At 38.1% G+C, this 19,992-nt stretch overlaps 3 protein-coding genes across 3 annotated transcripts; all 3 read left to right on the forward strand.

The window, feature by feature from the left end:
- Positions 1–391: 391 nt before the first annotated feature.
- Positions 392–10,313, forward strand: LOC5505683 (regulator of G-protein signaling 7). The gene is made up of 17 exons (XM_032374007.2): positions 392–812; positions 2,343–2,439; positions 3,672–3,722; positions 4,849–4,955; positions 5,275–5,326; positions 5,602–5,666; positions 5,755–5,831; positions 6,000–6,081; positions 6,164–6,241; positions 6,532–6,606; positions 6,943–7,004; positions 7,355–7,468; positions 7,641–7,766; positions 8,034–8,108; positions 8,389–8,500; positions 8,862–8,962; positions 9,163–10,313. The coding sequence occupies exons 1-17, from the start codon at positions 753–755 to the stop codon at positions 9,218–9,220; spliced, it is 1,392 nt and encodes a 463-aa protein (XP_032229898.1). The 5' UTR covers positions 392–752; the 3' UTR covers positions 9,221–10,313.
- Positions 10,314–11,324: 1,011 nt separating this feature from the next.
- On the forward strand, positions 11,325–13,004 carry LOC5505677. Its single transcript, XM_001626400.2, has 4 exons — positions 11,325–11,499; positions 12,022–12,050; positions 12,260–12,331; positions 12,451–13,004. Exons 1-4 carry the CDS (start codon positions 11,425–11,427, stop codon positions 12,785–12,787), a joined length of 513 nt encoding a protein of 170 aa, XP_001626450.2. The 5' UTR covers positions 11,325–11,424; the 3' UTR covers positions 12,788–13,004.
- A 3,648-nt stretch (positions 13,005–16,652) lies between these two features.
- LOC5505669 (NADH dehydrogenase [ubiquinone] 1 alpha subcomplex subunit 8) lies at positions 16,653–17,328 on the forward strand. Its single transcript, XM_001626399.3, has one exon. It carries the CDS (start codon positions 16,734–16,736, stop codon positions 17,118–17,120), a length of 387 nt encoding a protein of 128 aa, XP_001626449.2. The 5' UTR covers positions 16,653–16,733; the 3' UTR covers positions 17,121–17,328.
- Positions 17,329–19,992: the final 2,664 nt, after the last annotated feature.

The following is a 19,992-nucleotide window of genomic DNA, read 5'->3' on the forward strand; positions in this document are numbered from 1 at the left end:
CCCCGGGTGTAGAGTCTATTTTGTATACTGGATAATACTTATTTGAGTGTTTATTAAAAGTTAGACTGAAGCAAAACCACCTGTTGTATACAAATGATTTGTAAGTATGTTTAAAGGTAATATCATATTTATTTTATTATAACAGTAGTTTCCATATCCTAGTGGGCCTCCCTAGCCGGCCACTATTCCATCTTGACACTAATTTGGAGAAAGCCTCCAAATAAAAGATTATCACATTTATTATCGTCACAAGGTTGGGTGATGTTCTTATAAACCAGACCCTCCCCCCCCCCCCCCCCCCCCAACCCTTGATCTTTACCCAAAATGCAACGCGTTAATAAATGCACACAATGAGAACACCGCTGACAACAAAAGTACACTTGATGGGCTCAGGTTTCTGATCGTTCTTTACTTCCTTCATACATATGGGTTCACCAAAATCAGTCTCGGGAGAATCGAAGTGTATCACCTTTTTCGTAAAAACAAAACAATGACACCGGATTCTTTTGGAGTCAGTATATGTTTAACTGAGTTGGCTGCTGTTTTATAAAGATTTTGTCACTCATTCTGCTATTTGCATTTACCAAGACTCGAGAAAACTGCTTTCTTATTCTCCGTGTTTACTTACCCAACAACTCGGGTGTAAAAGGAAGAAAGCGAACCCTTCCATTAACTATGATATCAAGGACTCCAATGGATATACGATCGCTAAGGTTTTGAGAGCACACTAAGCGATCTAGACTAGGGAGGCGATGGCAAGTTTGGGTGACCATCCACAAGACGAACCGCCACATGCATTGATATGTACGAAGGTTAGTCGATGAGCCACTTGAGGTCTTTCGGGAGTGATACGGGAATTTAGCCATATTCATGCCCCAGCTCTACCGTATTTTAATGCACTAAATAATGAGCAACCTATCTAAGTGTGTCGTTTAATCTCGGCCCATAACACCACTGGGCAATGCGGTTTCGTGCCGAAAACCCGACAAAACGCCATGTGGTATCGGTGGTGTTTGAGGAAGATTGCAAGGACGATTTTTGTCTGTCAAATTGAATATTTTTTATTTCAATTTTATTAATCTACCGCGGAGAAAAACTGATTGGTTTATTTTCTACAAATTTCTATTTCTTATTCCACACAAAGCAGCGACAGAAGGGGCGGGAATGTTTCGTTATTACAGGGCGTAGATTTCGTTATTGCGAAATAGGTTCAGTTTAAGTCCACTATCTTCAGCATACGCGCAAATGTCAACATACGTAATATGCTTGAACTTTCTGAATGGTTGTCAAGATAAAGTCGATCACCCATGAAGGCTGTTATATATTCTCTAAGAAATTTAATTTCTAGTTTCGGGAATGAGACGAAATTGAAAAAAAGAACAAGCCGCTTTACTGTACGTCCTGTCTTTACACACCGGTGTTGTGTTGTAATTCCCCATCGAGGTCGTTCAGCGTTTGAAACACACATTTATTTTGTTTTCTCAACATTGCTTGGTAGTAATATTATTTGATTCATGGAGGTCGTAAGAAAGTTTATAATCTGTGAGATCATCGCGCCTAATCGAGTAACTGCATTTCAAAGACTCATCCAATAGTCATTGTTTACTTTCGAACACTCTTCAACAAAGGTTGTTTTAAATTTGTAAATTCCACCTCAACTTTGCAGTTTTTCCATTTTGTACAAATGCAACACTGTCTAGAATCACTTGTGAAATACATTTTTGAACACATAGCTATTTGATTTTTTATGTGTTATTAAACAAAGTTACTTACATATCCTCCACAAAACATGAAAAATGTAGGAACTTCACCATATTCAAATCATAGACATCTATGCATGCTATGATGTTTAGCTCTTAAATTCCTTTTAGCATTTTTTTAAAGAGAAAGTTTGAGCCAAATGCAATGTGCTGGATTATAAGTATTGACATGTTTTATAAACTTTGTTTACATTGCTTGATTGACAGGAGGTATCCATAGATTAGAAGATATTAAAAATAGCATTTGCCCCAGCCATTCAGACTATTCAATCTAGAACTTGATTTGAAAGTAGTATGTAATACCATCTCATTATCTAAATGTTTTACCATTTGCATTGTTTTTTATGCATTTGTTATGACAATTAAAAAAAAAAAACAAGTCATCAGGATTCCAAATATGTTGGCATGTATGTATTGATAATCACATTAAGAAAACAAAACTGGAAGAAAAGTTAGATGGATGGAAAGCTTAAAAATTAATCCTTATAATATAGTGTCAAATAATACATACAGGCTATTGATAAAAACGTCCCTTGAGATTTGTAATTTGTGCTGTTGCTCACATATTTGCTTATGATGTAGATGGAGAAGATAATACAGAGGATGCAAGATGAGAGGAAGGGTGTACCCATCAGAACAGTCAAGAGCTTCATGTCCAAAATACCCAGCGTACTCACTGGTAAGATCAATTGAATTGTTTTTGTGGGTAATTGATATACAGTGCAACCTGGATTTTATGATATGCCTTGGGAGAAAGAAAATGTATTTTAAAATAGAGGTATCATTGCAAAGAGGTCCTTGATTTTACTATATAAAGAAAAATTCATGGAAAATATTGTTGCAGCGAGGTCAACTTTTACAAAATAAAACTATTGTAACTGTACTTTTTGAAAGACTTTCCAGTTACTATCTGTAAGACTGGAATCTGTATTTAACAAGATCTGTCAAGTTAAAAAATCAATTAACTTTACTGTACTTGTGAGGTGTCTTTAGTTTTTCTCTCTTTGTAGTTAGAATCAGTAATATTGTTGTATCAAGGTAAAAATTACGAGAACAGATTGTATCGTAAAATCGAGAATTTCGTTGTATCCTAGATTGTAAAATCGAGGTAATTTCTGATACATTTCACTGTATTTCCTCCGGGGAAAGGAACGCCATTGTAAAATCAAGGTTATTGTAAAATGTATCATAAAATCCAGGCTTCAGAGTAGTGAAACATGTATACAATACACTTGGATTCAGAAAAAAGTGTCTGTTATGTTGAGGTTCCGCTATAATTGTTTGATGCGTTATAGTGGAAAAGGGGCTGATGTGGCTTGCATAGTAGTTCCCTCAAGTCTTCTCAGACATTTATAGATCAAACTTAATAGAGATAAGTCAGCTAGGCTGAGACTTTTTTGTAATCAATCAGTGTCATAGCAACTATTAGTCTAGAGGTCAGGGATGATCAAACTGTTCAAACACAAACAGGATCATACTTAAACAAATCAAGAATCGATCTGGGTGGAATTTCAACAAACAAGTTTTAACTAGTCTTCCCTGCTAGCAGGAGTCTTACTAGAGTAGTTTTTTAGAGCCTAAAGTAGTTTTGAAAGAATAGCCTAAATAAGTTTTGGAAGAATATGGTAAATAACTAAAGCTAAACAACAGTGAAACCATGTTAACCAAAGCCACCAAGGATATAAGTTTACAATTAAGTAAAATGCTGCCAAGGATGATAAAGCTTGAAATGCAGCAAATTTGAATTTTTTCATGTTCACATTTCATAATGCAGGGAGCTATTTTCATATAGCTTAGAATCTAGACTTTATAATGGGTCAGTTTTCGGATGGTATGTATAATGACATTTTTTTCCATCCTGGTATTGCATGTCTGATGTGAAATTACTCTTTGGTATGATTTTGCTTTTAGGTTCAGAGCTAGTTGACTGGATGATGGATAATCTTATGATTGAAGATAGAGGTATGTTCCATTTTAACCCTTTCACTCCTGGGTACTTTTGAGCAAAATTATAAGAAAAACCAACTGAAAACAGAAACCTCCCCCCTATCTCAAGTCCAGCACTATCAGTTAAGCTAAGCTACCGCTGACCCAAGACGGTATGCCTTGAAATTTCCAATAATGCACTGTGGTGCCTTTTCTTTCTAGTGACGGCACTGGTTTTAGCATTGATTATTGATTATAGCATGTTGCTTACAACAGTTTTGCTTGTAATTTGCTTAAAAATTACAGCTTTTTCACATCTGGAGAGTGCCTTAGGACATCATGAAGTCTATTTGGGCATAATTAATGTTGTGCTTATGGATGTTTGCACGCTGAGGTTGATTCAATGGGATAATTCCTTGTTTGGGCTTCACTAAGTAGAAAAGAAATTTTCTAGTGAATGGCCTCATACTCTCCAATGTGGACCATCTTTGCTACCCAACCTTATTCAAAAATTGTTTTCAGGCTTATTCTGGGTTCCTTGGACCTGGAAATGTTTTGTTTGTCTTTGGGGCAAAGAGACTTATAAAACAACTGTTATGATTATGGGAGAGGGGTTTTCCCGCCTCTCTGTCAAGGTGCTTCCAAGACTCCAATAATGCAGTGCAGGCATGCAAAATAGGCTAAACATGGTGACTCGCTTCTAATGGAGGTTTTAGCATTGATTATTGTGGCTGATGGGTGTAAAATGGGACCTGACAGAGCCCAATAAAGGTATCTATTTGTGACTTGATCTGTGTTTGCTTGTCTCTCTTTGTAGTTCGGGATTTTGTGTCTTTTTTGGTGAGAAATGTTTCAAGGTTTAAGCATTTGTTTACGAATTGGTCAGGAATCAAGGTTGATATTTTGACAATAGAGTCTATTCTATTACATTGCTTGGATGTGCTTTTGAAGGTCGTCTATGCCTTGGAGGGATCCATGAGTATCCGGGTCTGGTGATGTTTGGTTTGCATTTCTGACGTTTTGGAGTTGGGCCTATATTTTACAGGAGCCTCAGGGCGTAATAGTAATGCAAGGGTTAATACAGTATGTAATGAAAAAAAAAAACATTTCAATGTGTAACCAACAAGACTTGGTATTGATTATCTGACATTTTTATTATTAGGTGAAGGGGTCCATCTTGCCTCATTATTGGCGGCGTATGGCTATGTTTTTTCTATAACAGACCATCATCTCATGGTGAAAGATGATAGTTCCTACTATAGATTTCAGGTAAAGTACAATTAATGCTTCCTACATGAAATGAAAAATTACTTCTAATCCAACATTTAATAGTCCTTTTGCACAAAATTAGTTTATTGTTCTGTATTAGATTTGCAAACATCCCATAAGTGCAGTATTTGGTACAATACTGTATGAAAGTAAAAAAAAGAGTTCCCCTTGTTCTCATTTGACAGTGGATAAAAGCTGATATTTTCTCCTTGCAGTAGATGTGACAGTATATGTGTCTTTTTTATGGCCTCTTATTTCTTTTGTATTGTGCTAATGCCAACTGTAATGTTTCTTTGATCAAAATGTTTTTTATTATCAGACCCCTTACTTCTGGTTATCTAATAACTGGGAGCCAGAAAATATAGATTATGGTAAGGAACTTTGAATAGCATATAGATTTGCAATCTTTTATTACTTGGCTTTCATTATTATTAGTGAAGGTCTTTTAAGTAACATTTCTTGATTTTCCCAACTCCATCAATCAAAAGTTAATTAAACAGAGTAGCTTTTGTCCTTAAAATGCAGTCCCAATTAAGTTTATGCATTTCTAGAAGGAAAGTGGGGAGGGAGGTAAAGGCATGCAAGCAACTGTAAGTGTACTTAAAATTAATTTAAGTATAACATTAATGTGATGTGGTTTTTTTAGCTGTGTATCTTTGTAAGAGGACAATGCAAAATAAATCAAGATTAGAATTAGACGATTATGAAGCAGTAAGTAAATTTTTTTCAGGATTTTCATTTTTGACGCTATACTTTGTACTAGTATACTTAATTTGTCTCTTTGTTATTTCACTTGCAGGAAAATCTAGCCAAATTACAAAGAACATTATCTAGAAAGTGGGATTTTATTTATATGCAAGCAGAGGCTCAAGCAAAGTAAGTTGCATTGTTCTATTTTGTTTCTGCTGAATTTTTTTAACTTATTTAATGGTTTTGTCAAAAAAGTGAAAAACGCAATGTCAAAAAAAAATGTCTACCCAAATCTCTTTTCAAGCTCTGAAGTGACAAATAATGTATTTTTTTTAAAATTGCATTTCTCTCTAGGGTGGACAAAAAAAGAGACAAAATGGAAAGACAAATTCTAGACAGCCAAGAAAGGGCTTTCTGGAATGTCCACCGACCACCAGTAAGTTTGTATTATTAAAATAGATTGATTTGTTTGTTAATTTATTGCATTTCAACCCTCCATTAATGCATTTGCTCTATAGCCTGGTTGCGTATCTGTGACAGAGATTGATATTAAGAAAGCCTGCAAAGTAGAAATGTCGCCAAACTCTAAAAGAAAGGTATGTCTCAACAAACATTTCTCAGATCTTAAAAGAGGCTCATTGAGGGCATAAAATGATATACTATTGGTGTGCATTTTGTTGAGGAGAGTAAAAAAACTAATTTGTGTTTGAAATTTGAGTCAGAGGACAAAAGTACCAAAGAATATTATTTACTCCCACAGTGTCGCTAGATACTTTCCTTTTCAGGAAATGGCTAGATCCGAAGCCTTCACAATTGCATCATACTGTACATAATGTATGTTCAATGCTCCTTGCTGCTTATCTGATGATTTGTTTGCTGCTTCAAGGTCCAGCTGTGCCAGACTGGATCTGACGATGGAATGGGCAAAGCTGTCAATGCTCTCGATGAGATGAAGCTTGAGGTGGGTATTTCTTTGTTACATACATTGACAGTCCAGGAAATTGTGTGACTGGTGGTGGTGGGTATTTCTATGTTATACATTCCTATTACCAGTCCAGGAAATTGTGTTTACTGGTAGTGGGTATTTCCATGTTACACATTCACATTGTAATTCCAGGAATATGTTTGTGGGTGGTGGGTATTTCAATGTTTCATATATGTATTGCCAGTCCAGGAAAGTGTGTATACATAGGTGCATATTTGACATGAGCACACATATACAGCATGAGGTTGAGATGTGTATATAAAAAATAGGTGTGAAATAATGGTAAATTCATTGGCCATGGCTGATATTTAGGTCCAGGAACTGAGAGAACAGTTGCATAGAAGACGAATGAAGACATCACAGGCATCTGAAAGGTATGTTATAACAACTCATTCAACAGTAGGATTGTTCATTCCCCTATTAGATTGGCACCAAATAAAATGTTCAGTGGCTGCCCTTACAGTAAATAACTGCTGTCTTCAAATAGACACCCCTTCTAAGTATGATGCGGCAGCACAACAAGTGATTTCTTATGGTAGCTGGACCATCAGTGACTGACACAGCAGTGACTTTAAAAAAAAAACACAGTACCCTCCTCAAAATTTTAATTTGTCTACAACATCAATTCAAAATGCCTACAAAAAAATTTGGCCAGATGCACAAATAGAAGATTTGGGACTCGTTTTTCCTTCAATTCTTGAGTGACACCTCTTGCTTGTGTTAGTATTATCAATAGATATGAGCAGTATGCAGAGTTTGATGCCTTCATCATGTACCCAGAGCCGTCAAATCCCTGGATAACAGATGACATAACCTTTTGGGAGCAGGATTGTTCAATGTAAGTGAATGCATCTTCAATCATTGTTATCTGTAGTTTTTTTCTAGTGTAGTTTGATGAATGAACATTTGTACAGTATTTTTTTCTTCTCTGTTAACAGTATGATTCTTTTTATACGAGATGCACATGCTTCATTTTTTCACATCATTCTCTCTACTTTTGATCTTACTAGAACCATTGTTCCTCAAAAGCGCGTTAAACGCTGGGCATTCTCACTCTCTGAGCTATTGAAGGACCCCCTAGGCCGAAAATACTTCACACGGTTCCTTGAAAAGGAATTCAGTGCAGAAAACTTGGCGTAAGTAAGGGGCACACACTGTAGCACCTTCATGCCTGTCTCACTAGCTCGAAACTGAAACCCATTATACCATCTGAGGACAGGCTAGTGTATTGTTACTGTGATGTAAAATCACATTAAACACTTTACGGTTGACTTTGCTTAGGGTTTGAATTTAGATACTTGCAGTACCAACAGAGCTGCACAAGAGCTAGGAGAGTGGTTCAAGTTAAATATTGTAAATATTTGTTCTATTGATTTCAAACAGTGTTTCTATCGTTTTAACAGTTTTTGGCTGGCCTGCGAAAGACTGAAAGCGACGCCCATAAAGCAAGTGCCGGAGAAAGCTCAAGAGATTTACACGTTAGTATATGATGTAGGCTAAATCGACCGCAGCTAAGATGGGGCCGGAAAAAACTGTTAACATGAATATGTGCTTCCACCTGCTGTGTTTTTTTTTTTCTTTTCCTGACATTGTCGTTGAGATACACTCCGAAATGTGTTTTTCTTTTTCTTTTGTTATAAGAAGTTTATCTTCGCCCCTACTTATGCGGCGAATGTTGCCAAACATTTTGGCATATTTGTTTTCCTGCATTTTTGGTCCCAGCATGTTTTAGATAAATATGTGCTCTATTTTTTCTAGGGAGTATTTATCTGAGCATTCCACCTCTCCAATTAATGTGGATTGTAAGACGCACGAAGAAGTAGAAATGAATTTGGAGAAGCCTGGAAGATACATGTTCGATGCTGCTCAGGTGAGCCATGCTGTTTGTTTTTCCCCGTATTATGGCTCGGGTACTTTCGTTTGTAGAGCCTGTTTCTCTCGTTTTTTTTTTCTCTTACAACGATTACGGCAAATCTCTGTTAGAACGAACTAAATGTTATGCACTCAAAAATTATCAATCCCATTAGATTTATAAAAGAAGATCCAGGCCTCCGCGACCTCTACTGCGCTTGAAAAATCGAGTGCGTTTTGTTAGCAAAACGATTGATAAAAAGAACGAATGATAAGGAAAGATATACAAAATATTATGCCTCGAGACCCCGAGGACGTTTCATACTATGCACGCAAATACTACCTACCAAAACTCGTAATTGTCGTTTTGATTTTTTTAGGATCATATATTTCAGCTAATGAAGTCGGATAGCTACAGTAGGTTTCTACGAAGTGAACTGTACAAAGAACTATTAAAAGCTCCATCTTATAAACAAAGAAGGTGAGGTATCTTCGTCCTACTTCATGGAGCCATCGAATGGCCCCAACCCTGACCAGAACCTTTTCGTGCCGCCTCCACTGCAATGTCGATTTTTCATATAGTATATATTTGATATTTTTATATAAACACACGATCATGTTCTTAGGTTGCAAATGTACATAAGGCTAACGAAACCGATGTTTTCTTTGTTTTTATCTTAGCCCAATGCCTACAAGACCCCTACAAAACCTAGCACGGATCGCAGGCGCAAAGACGTAGCGCTCTACGTACATGATAGACTGTTCTCTTCACTGTTTGCAGAGTTGCTGTGGCATCATTATTTGAAAAGGACTGGGAGATTTCTCTCCTCTCTAGACCTCTTTTCTCTTTCGGTGCAGACCTTCCACGGCACGTCTGCGAATTAAAACACTTTGTCAAATCCATTTTGAAGAAATGTTGTGATTCTGTAATTTAGAGTCAGCGTCTTTAAAAAAGGTGAATTTTGATTAATGTAGAAAAGATTATGAAATCATCCTAACCAGGATACCCAAGAGAGGCTACATGGAATTATACCAGTTCAAATCTTTCTTTGAAATTAAAAAGAAATTGAAAAAGGGCCAAGAGTATTTGAACAAGCTCACTTTACTTCTAGCCTCCTCTGAGGGGAGAGCACGTTTGTTCACAGGCTAACTCAACCCTTAGAGACAATGTAAATATATAGAAAAAAATGATGAAGAGTTTAATTTATATTTTATTAATTTATCTGTTTCTATAGCATGTCAATGATGAAATGTTTTACATCAATACGTTAAGCTCAAATCAATTAATATTAGCCAATGAATGAATTTGGTCTAGTATCATACTTCAGCATATTACTCCAAGATCTTTTTGTGATCGTTGTGCTGAGACATCGAGTACGTTGAATACTAAATAGTTCTCATACTTTCATAGTTTGTGGATGTTAAACCGCACTGATCGCTAATTGTATATGTGATAACGCCTCTAAAACCCCGTGCGAACAGCGCCAGCATTGCCGGGGAAAATACAAAGCAGTGAGGTCCAGGACAGGTCTAGTAGTTTTTTTGGAATTGTGGGCATCCAATTATGAACGCATTGCAGGGAGATGTTTGTTTGTGCTCTGTCAGATATACTAGAAAATTAACATGAGAAGGGCTTGATAATACCAGATATTCAACAGAATAGGGAGTAGCCACTCGGGCCATCAAGTACCCGCCTTTTCGGTGACAGCACGTTGGGCAATATAGGCGCTGTTTGCACAGGGCTCCATTACTATAGCTTTGATCATAAGACAGGCCACAGAGATACATGTATATTTGTTGTCATTTGGCTATTAAACTTGGATTTTGTTGGTTCTTGGATTTTCTTATTTGTTGCGTTGCTACCGCCACTACCGTCACTACCGCCCATGGTTTACAGAAATTCACGCACGCACGCCGTAGCCACAGGGATAACAACTGCTGTGTACGCGCTAGGCCCCCTCACGTTCAAGTGGTATCGGATCGATGCTATGTAAATAGGTAATTAAAGAAGGCTAATCACGCTCCTGCGCAAGTCCGAGTCACAAAGCATCCATTTCCAACGGCTAATTCAAGCAAGTAACCAAGATATTTTCAATCAAATATCGCCAATAACATATCAGACTTTATTCGTGATATTTTGAAGTTTCCTTGCGAATAAACCGCTGTATTGTCGGTGATAAACAATAAAAAAGGAGTGGGTGATCAATATTTTTTTATATGGAAGGATCTTGAAACTACCGCAAAAAAGCGTGTCTTGGAGTTGAAGTCATTGACTATGTCAAAATGTTTCTATTATTAATACATTGACCTATACTGCCCAAATGCAAAAACAAAAACTCTCTTGTAGCGCATCTGGGCATGTCCCCTTGCCCCTAGTAAGCTAAAATACACCAATATTCTCTATTCACTATATGCTTTGTATATCCCAAAGATGTAACAAAAAAAGCCCAAATAAAAGTCGTGTTGGTGAACCAGAAGAATGAATACAATACACCCAAAACTGGAATTCGACTCTGCCAAAGAAGAGTCGAATTCCAGTTTTGGTGTATTGTATCCAAAGATGTTCATGTATTCCAATCCGCCCTAGCCCAAGTATCAGGCGATTTTATTTTTCAAAAGTCGGAGAGGAAAAATAAAACTCTTTTTATCGCTTCCCGGTATATACTTCATAGGGAACGATAAAAGGGCCTGACACTGGCTAAATCCGGGGTCAGTACGCAGCTCTTACAAGCTGCAATTTGACTGGGCAAATGAACAATATCCGCACCTCGACACAAAGAACGAGAAGAATAGAGACAAAAGAACTCCTTTGTAGAACAAAGACTAATAGGAGACAAAGCAGCTTACTCGTACTCACAGCGTACTTACTCTAAATCCGCCCTTTCGAGATCACACTACCCAGCATGCAAAGCGGCTCGTCGGTGTATTTATGAAGTAACAAAAATGGCTGGCGACATTTGGGAATTTAGTTGTGGATGGTCGACCTGTTGCTTCCTTTTATTAGCTGTCTTCCATACGGTTTGTATTCACACTCCTTGCTTTTATTATAGTTTCACTTTAGAATATGTTACTCTAAACAAGAGTTTTGTCCGTATGTTTGGCTCTTTTTCCGTACGTTTTATCCGCGGCTGCATAAAGAACCCCAAACTTGCAAATAATTAAGTAAATCATAAGTTTTGGAAAAAGTTTGTTATCAAGTTAGCTATTGCAAAGCTTTTTGTCTAGTCAATAATTCGCCGAGTGTGCAAATCTATCTGCATCACAAACGTTTTCAAACATGAAAAACGACACGTCACTGAATTTAAACTTTTAAGTAAATTTGCATAAAAGATTGATATTTATTGATTTTGTGGGGAAAGCATAGCATTAGGTGGGGGGGGGGGGGGGGGGGGGGCATGGAAAATTTTGTTTCTCCTGAATGGCTAGACAACTAATTTTATCCCTTATTTTTATCAAAATCCTCGTGCCCACCCCCCTCTCTGGATAATAAATGAACTTTCCCTTACTTATATGATTTTTCATTGTTTGTTTATCTTATAGAGTCAAGGATATCACTGTCACCCAGATTGGTAATTTTCACAATAACTTCTATTTGTATTTATTAGAAATTTGCTTCACAGGTGGCATAGGAGCTGTTTATAATAATGCCAATATGTTTATCCCCAGGCCCATATTTCATATTTCTCTGACCTTTTATTTCATTCAACCAACCAACTCCACAAGCCATAATTCCTGCCATTGCAAAATTTATATTGAGCTTTTGAGCTAATCCCTTTAGGTGTAACTACAATGAATATTGCTGTGGGGATGATGTTTGCTGTGATTACCTGGTTGGCTATTGGTATTACTGGTAAGTGCTTGAAAATCCTCTCAGTTTGAATTTGTTAACTACATCCATTGCTTTCCCACAATTGCAGTCCTTACTAACATCATCAATGGTGCTCAACATTTTTGCTGTTTTTTTTTTAGGCTTATTGGTGGTATAGTGATATTCTCTACAATAATGCTTTGCTACTGGGTGCGTTACAGAAGGAATCATTCAGTTGAGTGTACCCTTGGAAAGCCGCTCACTGGGAGGTATATCACATATGGAATGACAGATTATGGGAAGCCAAAATACCACCCTCAGCAGCCACCAGGATATGTCTACCCTAGGGGCCCCACAGAAATGCGGTACATCTCTACAGATGCCAAGGGAACAATTCCATTGTTGCGCGAGGAGGAAAGGATCCAGAGAGGTGCAGCTAGGGATGGCCATCCTCCTTATGAGAGGAAAACTCCAACAGCTCCTCCCTATGGGGATTAAAATGTTAGTAAAGTAATTATTTATTTTGATTGGATAGGTTATTAGATAATATTATAACAGTGGTACCACCTCTCTCAAATACTGTTGTAGAAGTGTCTGTGCCATGCGCCAGGGGTAATGAAAATAATATAATTATAGCATGTATACACTCAATTCTTATAATGCTGCACTCAAGATGCTTATGTATGTGATACCAATAAAGTAATGTGGGTTACAACACATGTATTCTCAACAACCTAAAAAAATTCACACCCCTCCTTGAAGGCACCCTAAGCAGGCCAGGATTTTGTGCTGGGTGGTTCATTTTTTCATTTCAGCGGACCATATTTCCGGTATACCCCTCCCCTTGCCTTATTAAATCAGGCAATCAATACTTCAAATAAATTCAATATTGTATTTAAAATTTTATTAATAGGGTGGTTTTTAACATATAGCGATAATAATAAAGATAATTATTATAAAAAGATTTTTCTAGTCATTTTAAAGACATATTGATGTGCACAGTATAACCAGCCAAACCTTACATTTTTTGTTTGCTCTGAGCGGACCTTCAAGCCGGGTTGGGGGGGGGGTTCGTCCTTACCCCCCGAACTCCCCTGGCTACGCGCTTGTCCTAAGGATGTCTACAAAAATCTGTATTGTGACCAAGGGATGCATTCTAATGTTTATTTGAGACAAATTCCTGAGTGTAAGTAAAAGGCACCCACTGTGTCGCTGGAAGGAACATGCTGTGTTTATTTCAGGCATGGTGCACTGTCATGTCCTTGTAATTTGCCAAGCCTTGTCCAGTCCCAAACTGAGGGGGGGGGGGGGGGGAGGGTCTGTATTCAAAAATGTACCAAAAATTAAGGCTCTCCCCAAAAACAAAAAAAGCTAAAATTATTGTGTGTTGGGTGGGGTGGGGGGTGCACCGGCTTAGACATGCCCATAAAGGGGCGGCCGGGCTGGCCTTAAACACAACCAAGCCAGGAGAAAAATTGATTTCGAGCCCATTTTTCAGGGGTGTAAATAATATCTTAAAGAGGGATCTAGGGGCATGCTCCCCTGTAAAAATTTCAAATAAATGAAATGCTAATTATTGTTAAAACCTAAATAGAATAAAGCATCATTAGCTCCATCCAAACAGAAATCCCATTTAAACATCTTATCATACCACAAACCTGAGAAATTATTGGGGGGGGGGGGGGGCACTCTGACATGAATCAAAAATGATGTTATAAAACCAAAACTCAAAAGTTGAAAATAGTAGAGGCCACACTTTAGGGGATAATGATTTTCAATGCCAGCCAAACAAAAGTCATGAAAGTGAAAGCAGAAGCGCACCAAATTCATTTCTTTTTTTTGTGGGGTTTGGAAATTCCAGACTGTTATGGGGCTCGCAAATTGATCAGAATACTTGTTCAAAATATGAAGCCCTCCCCTAAACCCTGTATCAAAATTTGAGGCCTTCCCACAAATCAACCCTCAAAAAATTGCAACCCTCGCCCCAAACATAGCAGCCCTCTCACCTGTGCCCTTGGTCTGATAGATCCCCCAGACCTGATACTTGCGGGGTGTCTAAAGCAAAGGTATCCGAATCAGACTTTTTACACATTATTGACATATCTAATAACCTACCATACTAGTTCTTATATTTTGATTACTCATGTCAATAATAAAAAATAAATGGATAGATTGAAACAGATGAAACTTTTTTGACCCCCCATTTAACCACGTTGAAACTTTTATGACCCCCCATCGACATACCTAAAACTATTTTAGCCCCCCCCATCCCTCTGGGCACCGACCCTCCCTCGGTCATAAATAATGAACACTCCCTAAACTTGATCAAATGTGTATTGAGCTCAGCAATGAAAGTTATTTTATATGGTTGGGTAGTATATTTTACTAAATAATTGACGAGTATGTTAAATGTATTATACACAAGGGATAAATAAACAGAGACACATAAATACAGTAGTTCCTTTATTTTATACCTTCTCTACTTCTATTTTATGCACGTCAGAAGCGGCTTATTTCCTTAGCATCCAAAATAGTACATACTTTTGATTGTATAGCTGTCCTTGCAGAGAATCCTTTGGTTTGAATCCATGACCTATGGATATATCTTTTTCAGTATTTTTATTTATTTAAAGTCCATATAACCTTTCAGAATTGATAGATTTGGTCGATTTTTTTAATTTTAATTTCCAAATTGTATGTGCTTCGTATGGATACCATAAAACGCATGTTCGCATGAATAAGTCAAATCTGCAATATTGAGAGTCAATCCTTGGAAAAAAGGCCGTGAACTGGAAAGCCCGAGTCCAGTCATTTATGACGTAGACCGGGATGTCAATCAAATTGCATGAGAAAATATATGCACGCGCTATAGTATTTACAAGTTTACCTATAAAGCCTTTAGTGCAGCACTAAAGGTACCCTGGGTACCAGAGCCTCCAGACTTCTCTCGTCTGTCACTGGACGAGAGAAGTCTGGAGGCTTTGGTATCCAGGGTACACAAAAGGTAGTAAGGGATTTGCTTTCCCTAACATTCAATGCAAGAGCGTTTCATGCTTTGGCCCCACCAGGGGCTCATAAGTAGGGGCAATCAACTTATAGGTGTCACGGCGTTTCCTAGGATCAGGCTATTTTTAGACGCGCGGATAATCCAATCAGATCCGACCTTCGTGTTGACGTTTTGGCTGGGCTCAACTGCACGCGCAGTCTCAGACAAAAAGCTATGTTCTCTCTTCGGTACTTTGACTTTTGTTGTTCTTTTCTTTAATATGAATCCAATCCTACCCACGACTTTGAAAAAAAAGAAGCCACACTCTAGGGGACAACGATGTTAAGCGCCAGCCTTAAGTTATGAGTTAAAATAATCGAAACCCTCCCCCCAAACATAGCAGCCCCCCCCCCTCCTCCAGTTAAATAATGACCCTTCCCTTAAGGTTGGGTTCAGGTTACGAGTACGATTATTATTTACTAAAGTGACAAAAGGTTGAACATTCAGGTCGGTCGAAGTTACAATTATAAAAAAAAGTAAAGTATTTCACCTCTATCGAGTTTTAGTAGTCGCTCTTTAACGCCGAAGATCGTTGTGTGGTTACAACTTTTTCCGTCACCATCATATCTCAACATAGTTAATCAACTGATTATTCAATTTCAGGAAACAACCCTGCAAAATTTAGCAAACATTATATAGTTTGTGAGTTGTTTTTGCATTTTGCGCGCGCGCTGCATGCGCTGTTTTTGAAACATACAACAAAACAATGTTTTCTTTTTTCGCATATAATAATTCTCGGCTTTAAAAGGTTTTTGATTTATTGTGGCCTGTATTGCAATGCAAAACTCTTTGTCAATATTTCGTGTTATTGCCGTCCTAGAATTAGTGACGAATTTTAAGAAAGTGTGTATTATTTATAAAAAAAAAATACCTTATTACACTTAATTTTCGCAACGTCAAAATTTCGCGATTTTGAGGTGGCGATATTTCGCGACACTTTATTTTCGCGATTTTCCAATCTTTGTAAAAAATCAAGCAAAACCAGTGGATTTGAAATGTACTGTAGTCATCAAAACTGAAACAATTTGTAACAAAAATATGCGTGGACATACTCTACCGTACTATAAAATTAGATGAAAACATAGACAAGTTGTTTCAATGAAGCTTATTAAAAACGGCCAATATTTCCCCAAAGGTCCCTTGTGTACTCACTTTATTTTCGCGCATCCTTATTTTCGCGACACTTAATTTTCGCGTCACTTTATTTTCACGAATCTTTTAAAATCGCTAAATTCGTAAAATTGAAGTGACGCGAAAATTAAATCAAGAGAGTTTTACCCAAGAGCTCTCGCGGTATACGATAATGTGCCAGCGATCTGGTCAGCAGTCCCCGACTGGACGCCATCTTGGATTTTGTGTCCACAGCCAAGTACTGAGTTGTCTGTTGTTGGCATTGAAATGGCTTCGGGGGTAAGAGACATTTCTCTTGGGGACTTGGAAACAGAAGAAGTAGAGCTTACCTCTTCGGTCCTGATGGGTGCTGCGCATCATCTGGGACAGTATTGTGATAAAGAATTCAAAACGTTTATGGGCTGTCGGTACGAGACTAAAGATCCGCGAAAGTGCATCGAAGAAGGAAAGGAGGTCACTAGATGCGCGTTACGATTCTTCAAACAGCTCAAGTCTGAGTGTAACGATACTTTTACCAAGCACTGGAACTGTTTAGATCACAACAACCAAGAGTTTGGCTACTGTAGGAAGACCCAGAAGCAGTACGATGCATGTGTGTTGGACAAACTTGGGTTACAGAGTCAGCAACCTGTTCACATCACCATGAAGGAGTAGAGAAAACAGTATTGTAAAAACTGAAACGAGTTATTCTTGATAAGTTTCTGATTAGAGACTGATGGTACTTGAACTTGTGAGTGTTTTGGAAGCGTTTCTTTACCAAGTCGTGTACAGAGTGTAAAGACAAAGGGCAAAGTTTCAATTAAATCAAGATCTTTAATCCTTTTAAGATTGATAATTGATTAAATATAATCACTTGAACATATATTTTATTGGTTGTGTCCTTGCTAGACATCCCCTTCGTCTTCGCAAATCTGTTTGGAAAGGTGCAAAACTAAGATAAAAGCGCTGTTATTTGCTGCTTGGAGGCTGTGTCCATCAACAGCAATGCATCACTTTCAGCCAGCGAAAGTGATGCCTGCAAGGGTAAGACAAATGTCACATCTTTTAATAAAAAATGCATTCAGTATATCCCTCCAAATAATCTTGTTTATGCCCAAAAAATAAGCTTGTACATACTATACCATATATCCCTCCAGATAAATAAGTTTGTTTATACTGTACCATATATCCCTCCAGATAGATAAGCTTGTACATACTGTACCATATATCCCTCCAGATAAACAAGTTTGTACATACTGTATCATATATCCCTCCAGATAAATAAGTTTGTTTAATATACTGTACCATATATCCCTCCAGATAGATAAGCTTGTACATACTGTATCATATATCCCTCCAGATAAATAAGTTTGTACATACTGTACCATTTATCCCTCCAAATAGATAAGCTTTTACATAGGATCATAACATCCATACAGTATATCCTTACAGATAATATCACCCTGAGTACTGAGATGATACCTACCTCACCCTGAGAAAAAATAAGCTTATGTAGTACAAGGGCTATGACCTTCAAGACATCAGGGCTCAGTCCTACTTCCTTGTCCATGAATACCTTAGCACAGGTTCTGGTGGCTGCAAACACTTCATACGGGCATCTAGCTATAACAAGATAAAGTAACATACAGTTGGTGGTAGCAATACACCTAGATGTCTCTATCTTCATCATCATCACTTTAAAATACAGTATAAAGTATAAACCAAATCAAACCCTGCTATAAAACTGATGTTATTTGCTATTGATTGCCTACACTCCCCCCCCCCTCCCATTTGCATTATTCATATGCCCACACTGGATATGCCCCACACATAGCTGTGGCAGGCCCCGAAATGTTTGAGGGGGGGGGGGGGGGGACAGAAACATGAAAAATATATAAGTGGCACAGCCACTCCCTTTCTAATCAATTATTTATATATTTTTCAAATACTGGGTGGAAGGGGGCACGTGCTCCCGTGCCCCTGCTACGCCCCCTGCAACATCCGTGGCCTCAACTTGCACCTGATAAACTACACCAGGTGGCCGATCCTCGAATCTGTAAAATAAAACTGCTATGCCAAAGCTAGATTTATCATTAGATGATGCAGCATCCTAAGAGTAAGAGGGGAGACCGCCAAGCACGATCATGGGCCAAAATTTTATATTTTAAACGGAAAACGGGGGTGAGCAAAGAGGAGCAAGGGTAATCAAGGAATATGGCCTTGACCGAAAAACTTAGAAAGTAATGTACTAAAAACTGACACACTTTGTTATAATAACAGTGAAAAAAAACATTTGAGGACATGGCCAGGAAATCGAACCCCGTCCAGATCAGGTTCAATGAGGAAAAAAATAGACCATACTTCCAGACATACGCTGAAACACCGTATGGTAGCATAAAGCTTTACGGCTAAGCTGGAGATTTCAGCCCCAGCACCGCTATCTAGCGAACTGTACAACACAAAGGAACCTGAGGTACCCGCGCATTAATGGGGAGGCAATAACCAGGATCCCAGCCCTGTCTTAGTTGGTTACGCCACGCACAGCTCACTGAGATGTACACTGAAAAATGTCGAGGTCTTTTGCACGCTTGTGTCTCTTGGGAATAGGTGTGTTGCTAATGTAGTGATGTCGTCATCATGTGCAACACACTACGACCAAAGTCTGCATTAGTGTTTTTAGCCTTTGTACTTCTTTGTCCAGTCACGCACGTGCATATGACATTTTTTTTTGCCTAGAACAACAAAAGCAAGCTACATTAAAATGCGCGTAATCAAAGTTTTTTGTGTAATAAGGTTTTATTTTTTATTTATTTATTTATTTATTTTATTAGCTTCGCCACAATAGACAGGGTAGCCGCAACAGCATGGCCATTTACTGCGGACCCTTTAAAAACTACATAATTACAACAGATAATTGAAGATGTAAAAAGACTATTTACAACAAGTTACAGGACTAGCTTAACTACGGCATGAATTACACTTGATACAGACAGTTTTGTACGTACGCGGGTCTTCTGCGTCGTAGAAATCTAAGGCGGCAAAGTAGTAGTCTAGAATGGCAGATTTGAAAGAGCTTAAAGAAGAATAGATCAAGTTCAGTCCACTGGAGAGAGAGTTCCATATCCTAGTTGTACGGACAGAAAAAGATTTCTGATATGTTGTAGTTTTACACTTAGGCTCAGTGTACACAGTTTAGGGAGGATCTTGTTTGCCTTGTGCGAGCATGCCTCTGAAATCTCTCCATATTTTGTATAAGGCCTATTGCCTGAGGGGCCCACACCTGGGTGGCGTACCCCAAGAGCGGCCTTCTAAGGTAATGTATAGGAGGCGCCTAACATATTATATTGTTTTTTTAAGAATCTAGTGTTCCTTCTTATGTAGCCCATCAGTCTATTTGCGCGAGATGTTTGGCTGTGGACGTGATTGTTCCATGTTAGGTCGTGCGACACGGGCACCCCCAGATCACGTTCTGTCTCCACTTCCTCGACTACTTTGGTCTTTATAGTGTAGTTCGTCACGACCGGCTTCATCTTCCTTGTAAACCTTT

Source organism: Nematostella vectensis, chromosome 2 (genome assembly GCF_932526225.1).
Source record: "Nematostella vectensis chromosome 2, jaNemVect1.1, whole genome shotgun sequence".
Lineage (NCBI taxonomy): Eukaryota > Metazoa > Cnidaria > Anthozoa > Actiniaria > Edwardsiidae > Nematostella > Nematostella vectensis.

What these genes read in the sequence shown, in the direction of transcription:
- LOC5505677 (XM_001626400.2), top strand. Translation starts at nt 11,425, where the DNA reads ATGGCTGGCGACATTTGGGAATTTAGTTGTGGATGGTCGACCTGTTGC. An exon ending in TATTAGCTGTCTTCCATACG is followed by an intron (nt 11,500 to 12,021) that starts GTTTGTATTCAC and finishes TTTATCTTATAG; the next exon opens with AGTCAAGGATATCACTGTCA. An exon ending in TATCACTGTCACCCAGATTG is followed by an intron (nt 12,051 to 12,259) that starts GTAATTTTCACA and finishes TAATCCCTTTAG; the next exon opens with GTGTAACTACAATGAATATT.
- LOC5505683 (XM_032374007.2), top strand. Translation starts at nt 753, where the DNA reads ATGGCAAGTTTGGGTGACCATCCACAAGACGAACCGCCACATGCATTG. An exon ending in TCTTATGATTGAAGATAGAG is followed by an intron (nt 3,723 to 4,848) that starts GTATGTTCCATT and finishes TTTTATTATTAG; the next exon opens with GTGAAGGGGTCCATCTTGCC. An exon ending in TCGATGAGATGAAGCTTGAG is followed by an intron (nt 6,607 to 6,942) that starts GTGGGTATTTCT and finishes GCTGATATTTAG; the next exon opens with GTCCAGGAACTGAGAGAACA.
- LOC5505669 (XM_001626399.3), top strand. Translation starts at nt 16,734, where the DNA reads ATGGCTTCGGGGGTAAGAGACATTTCTCTTGGGGACTTGGAAACAGAA.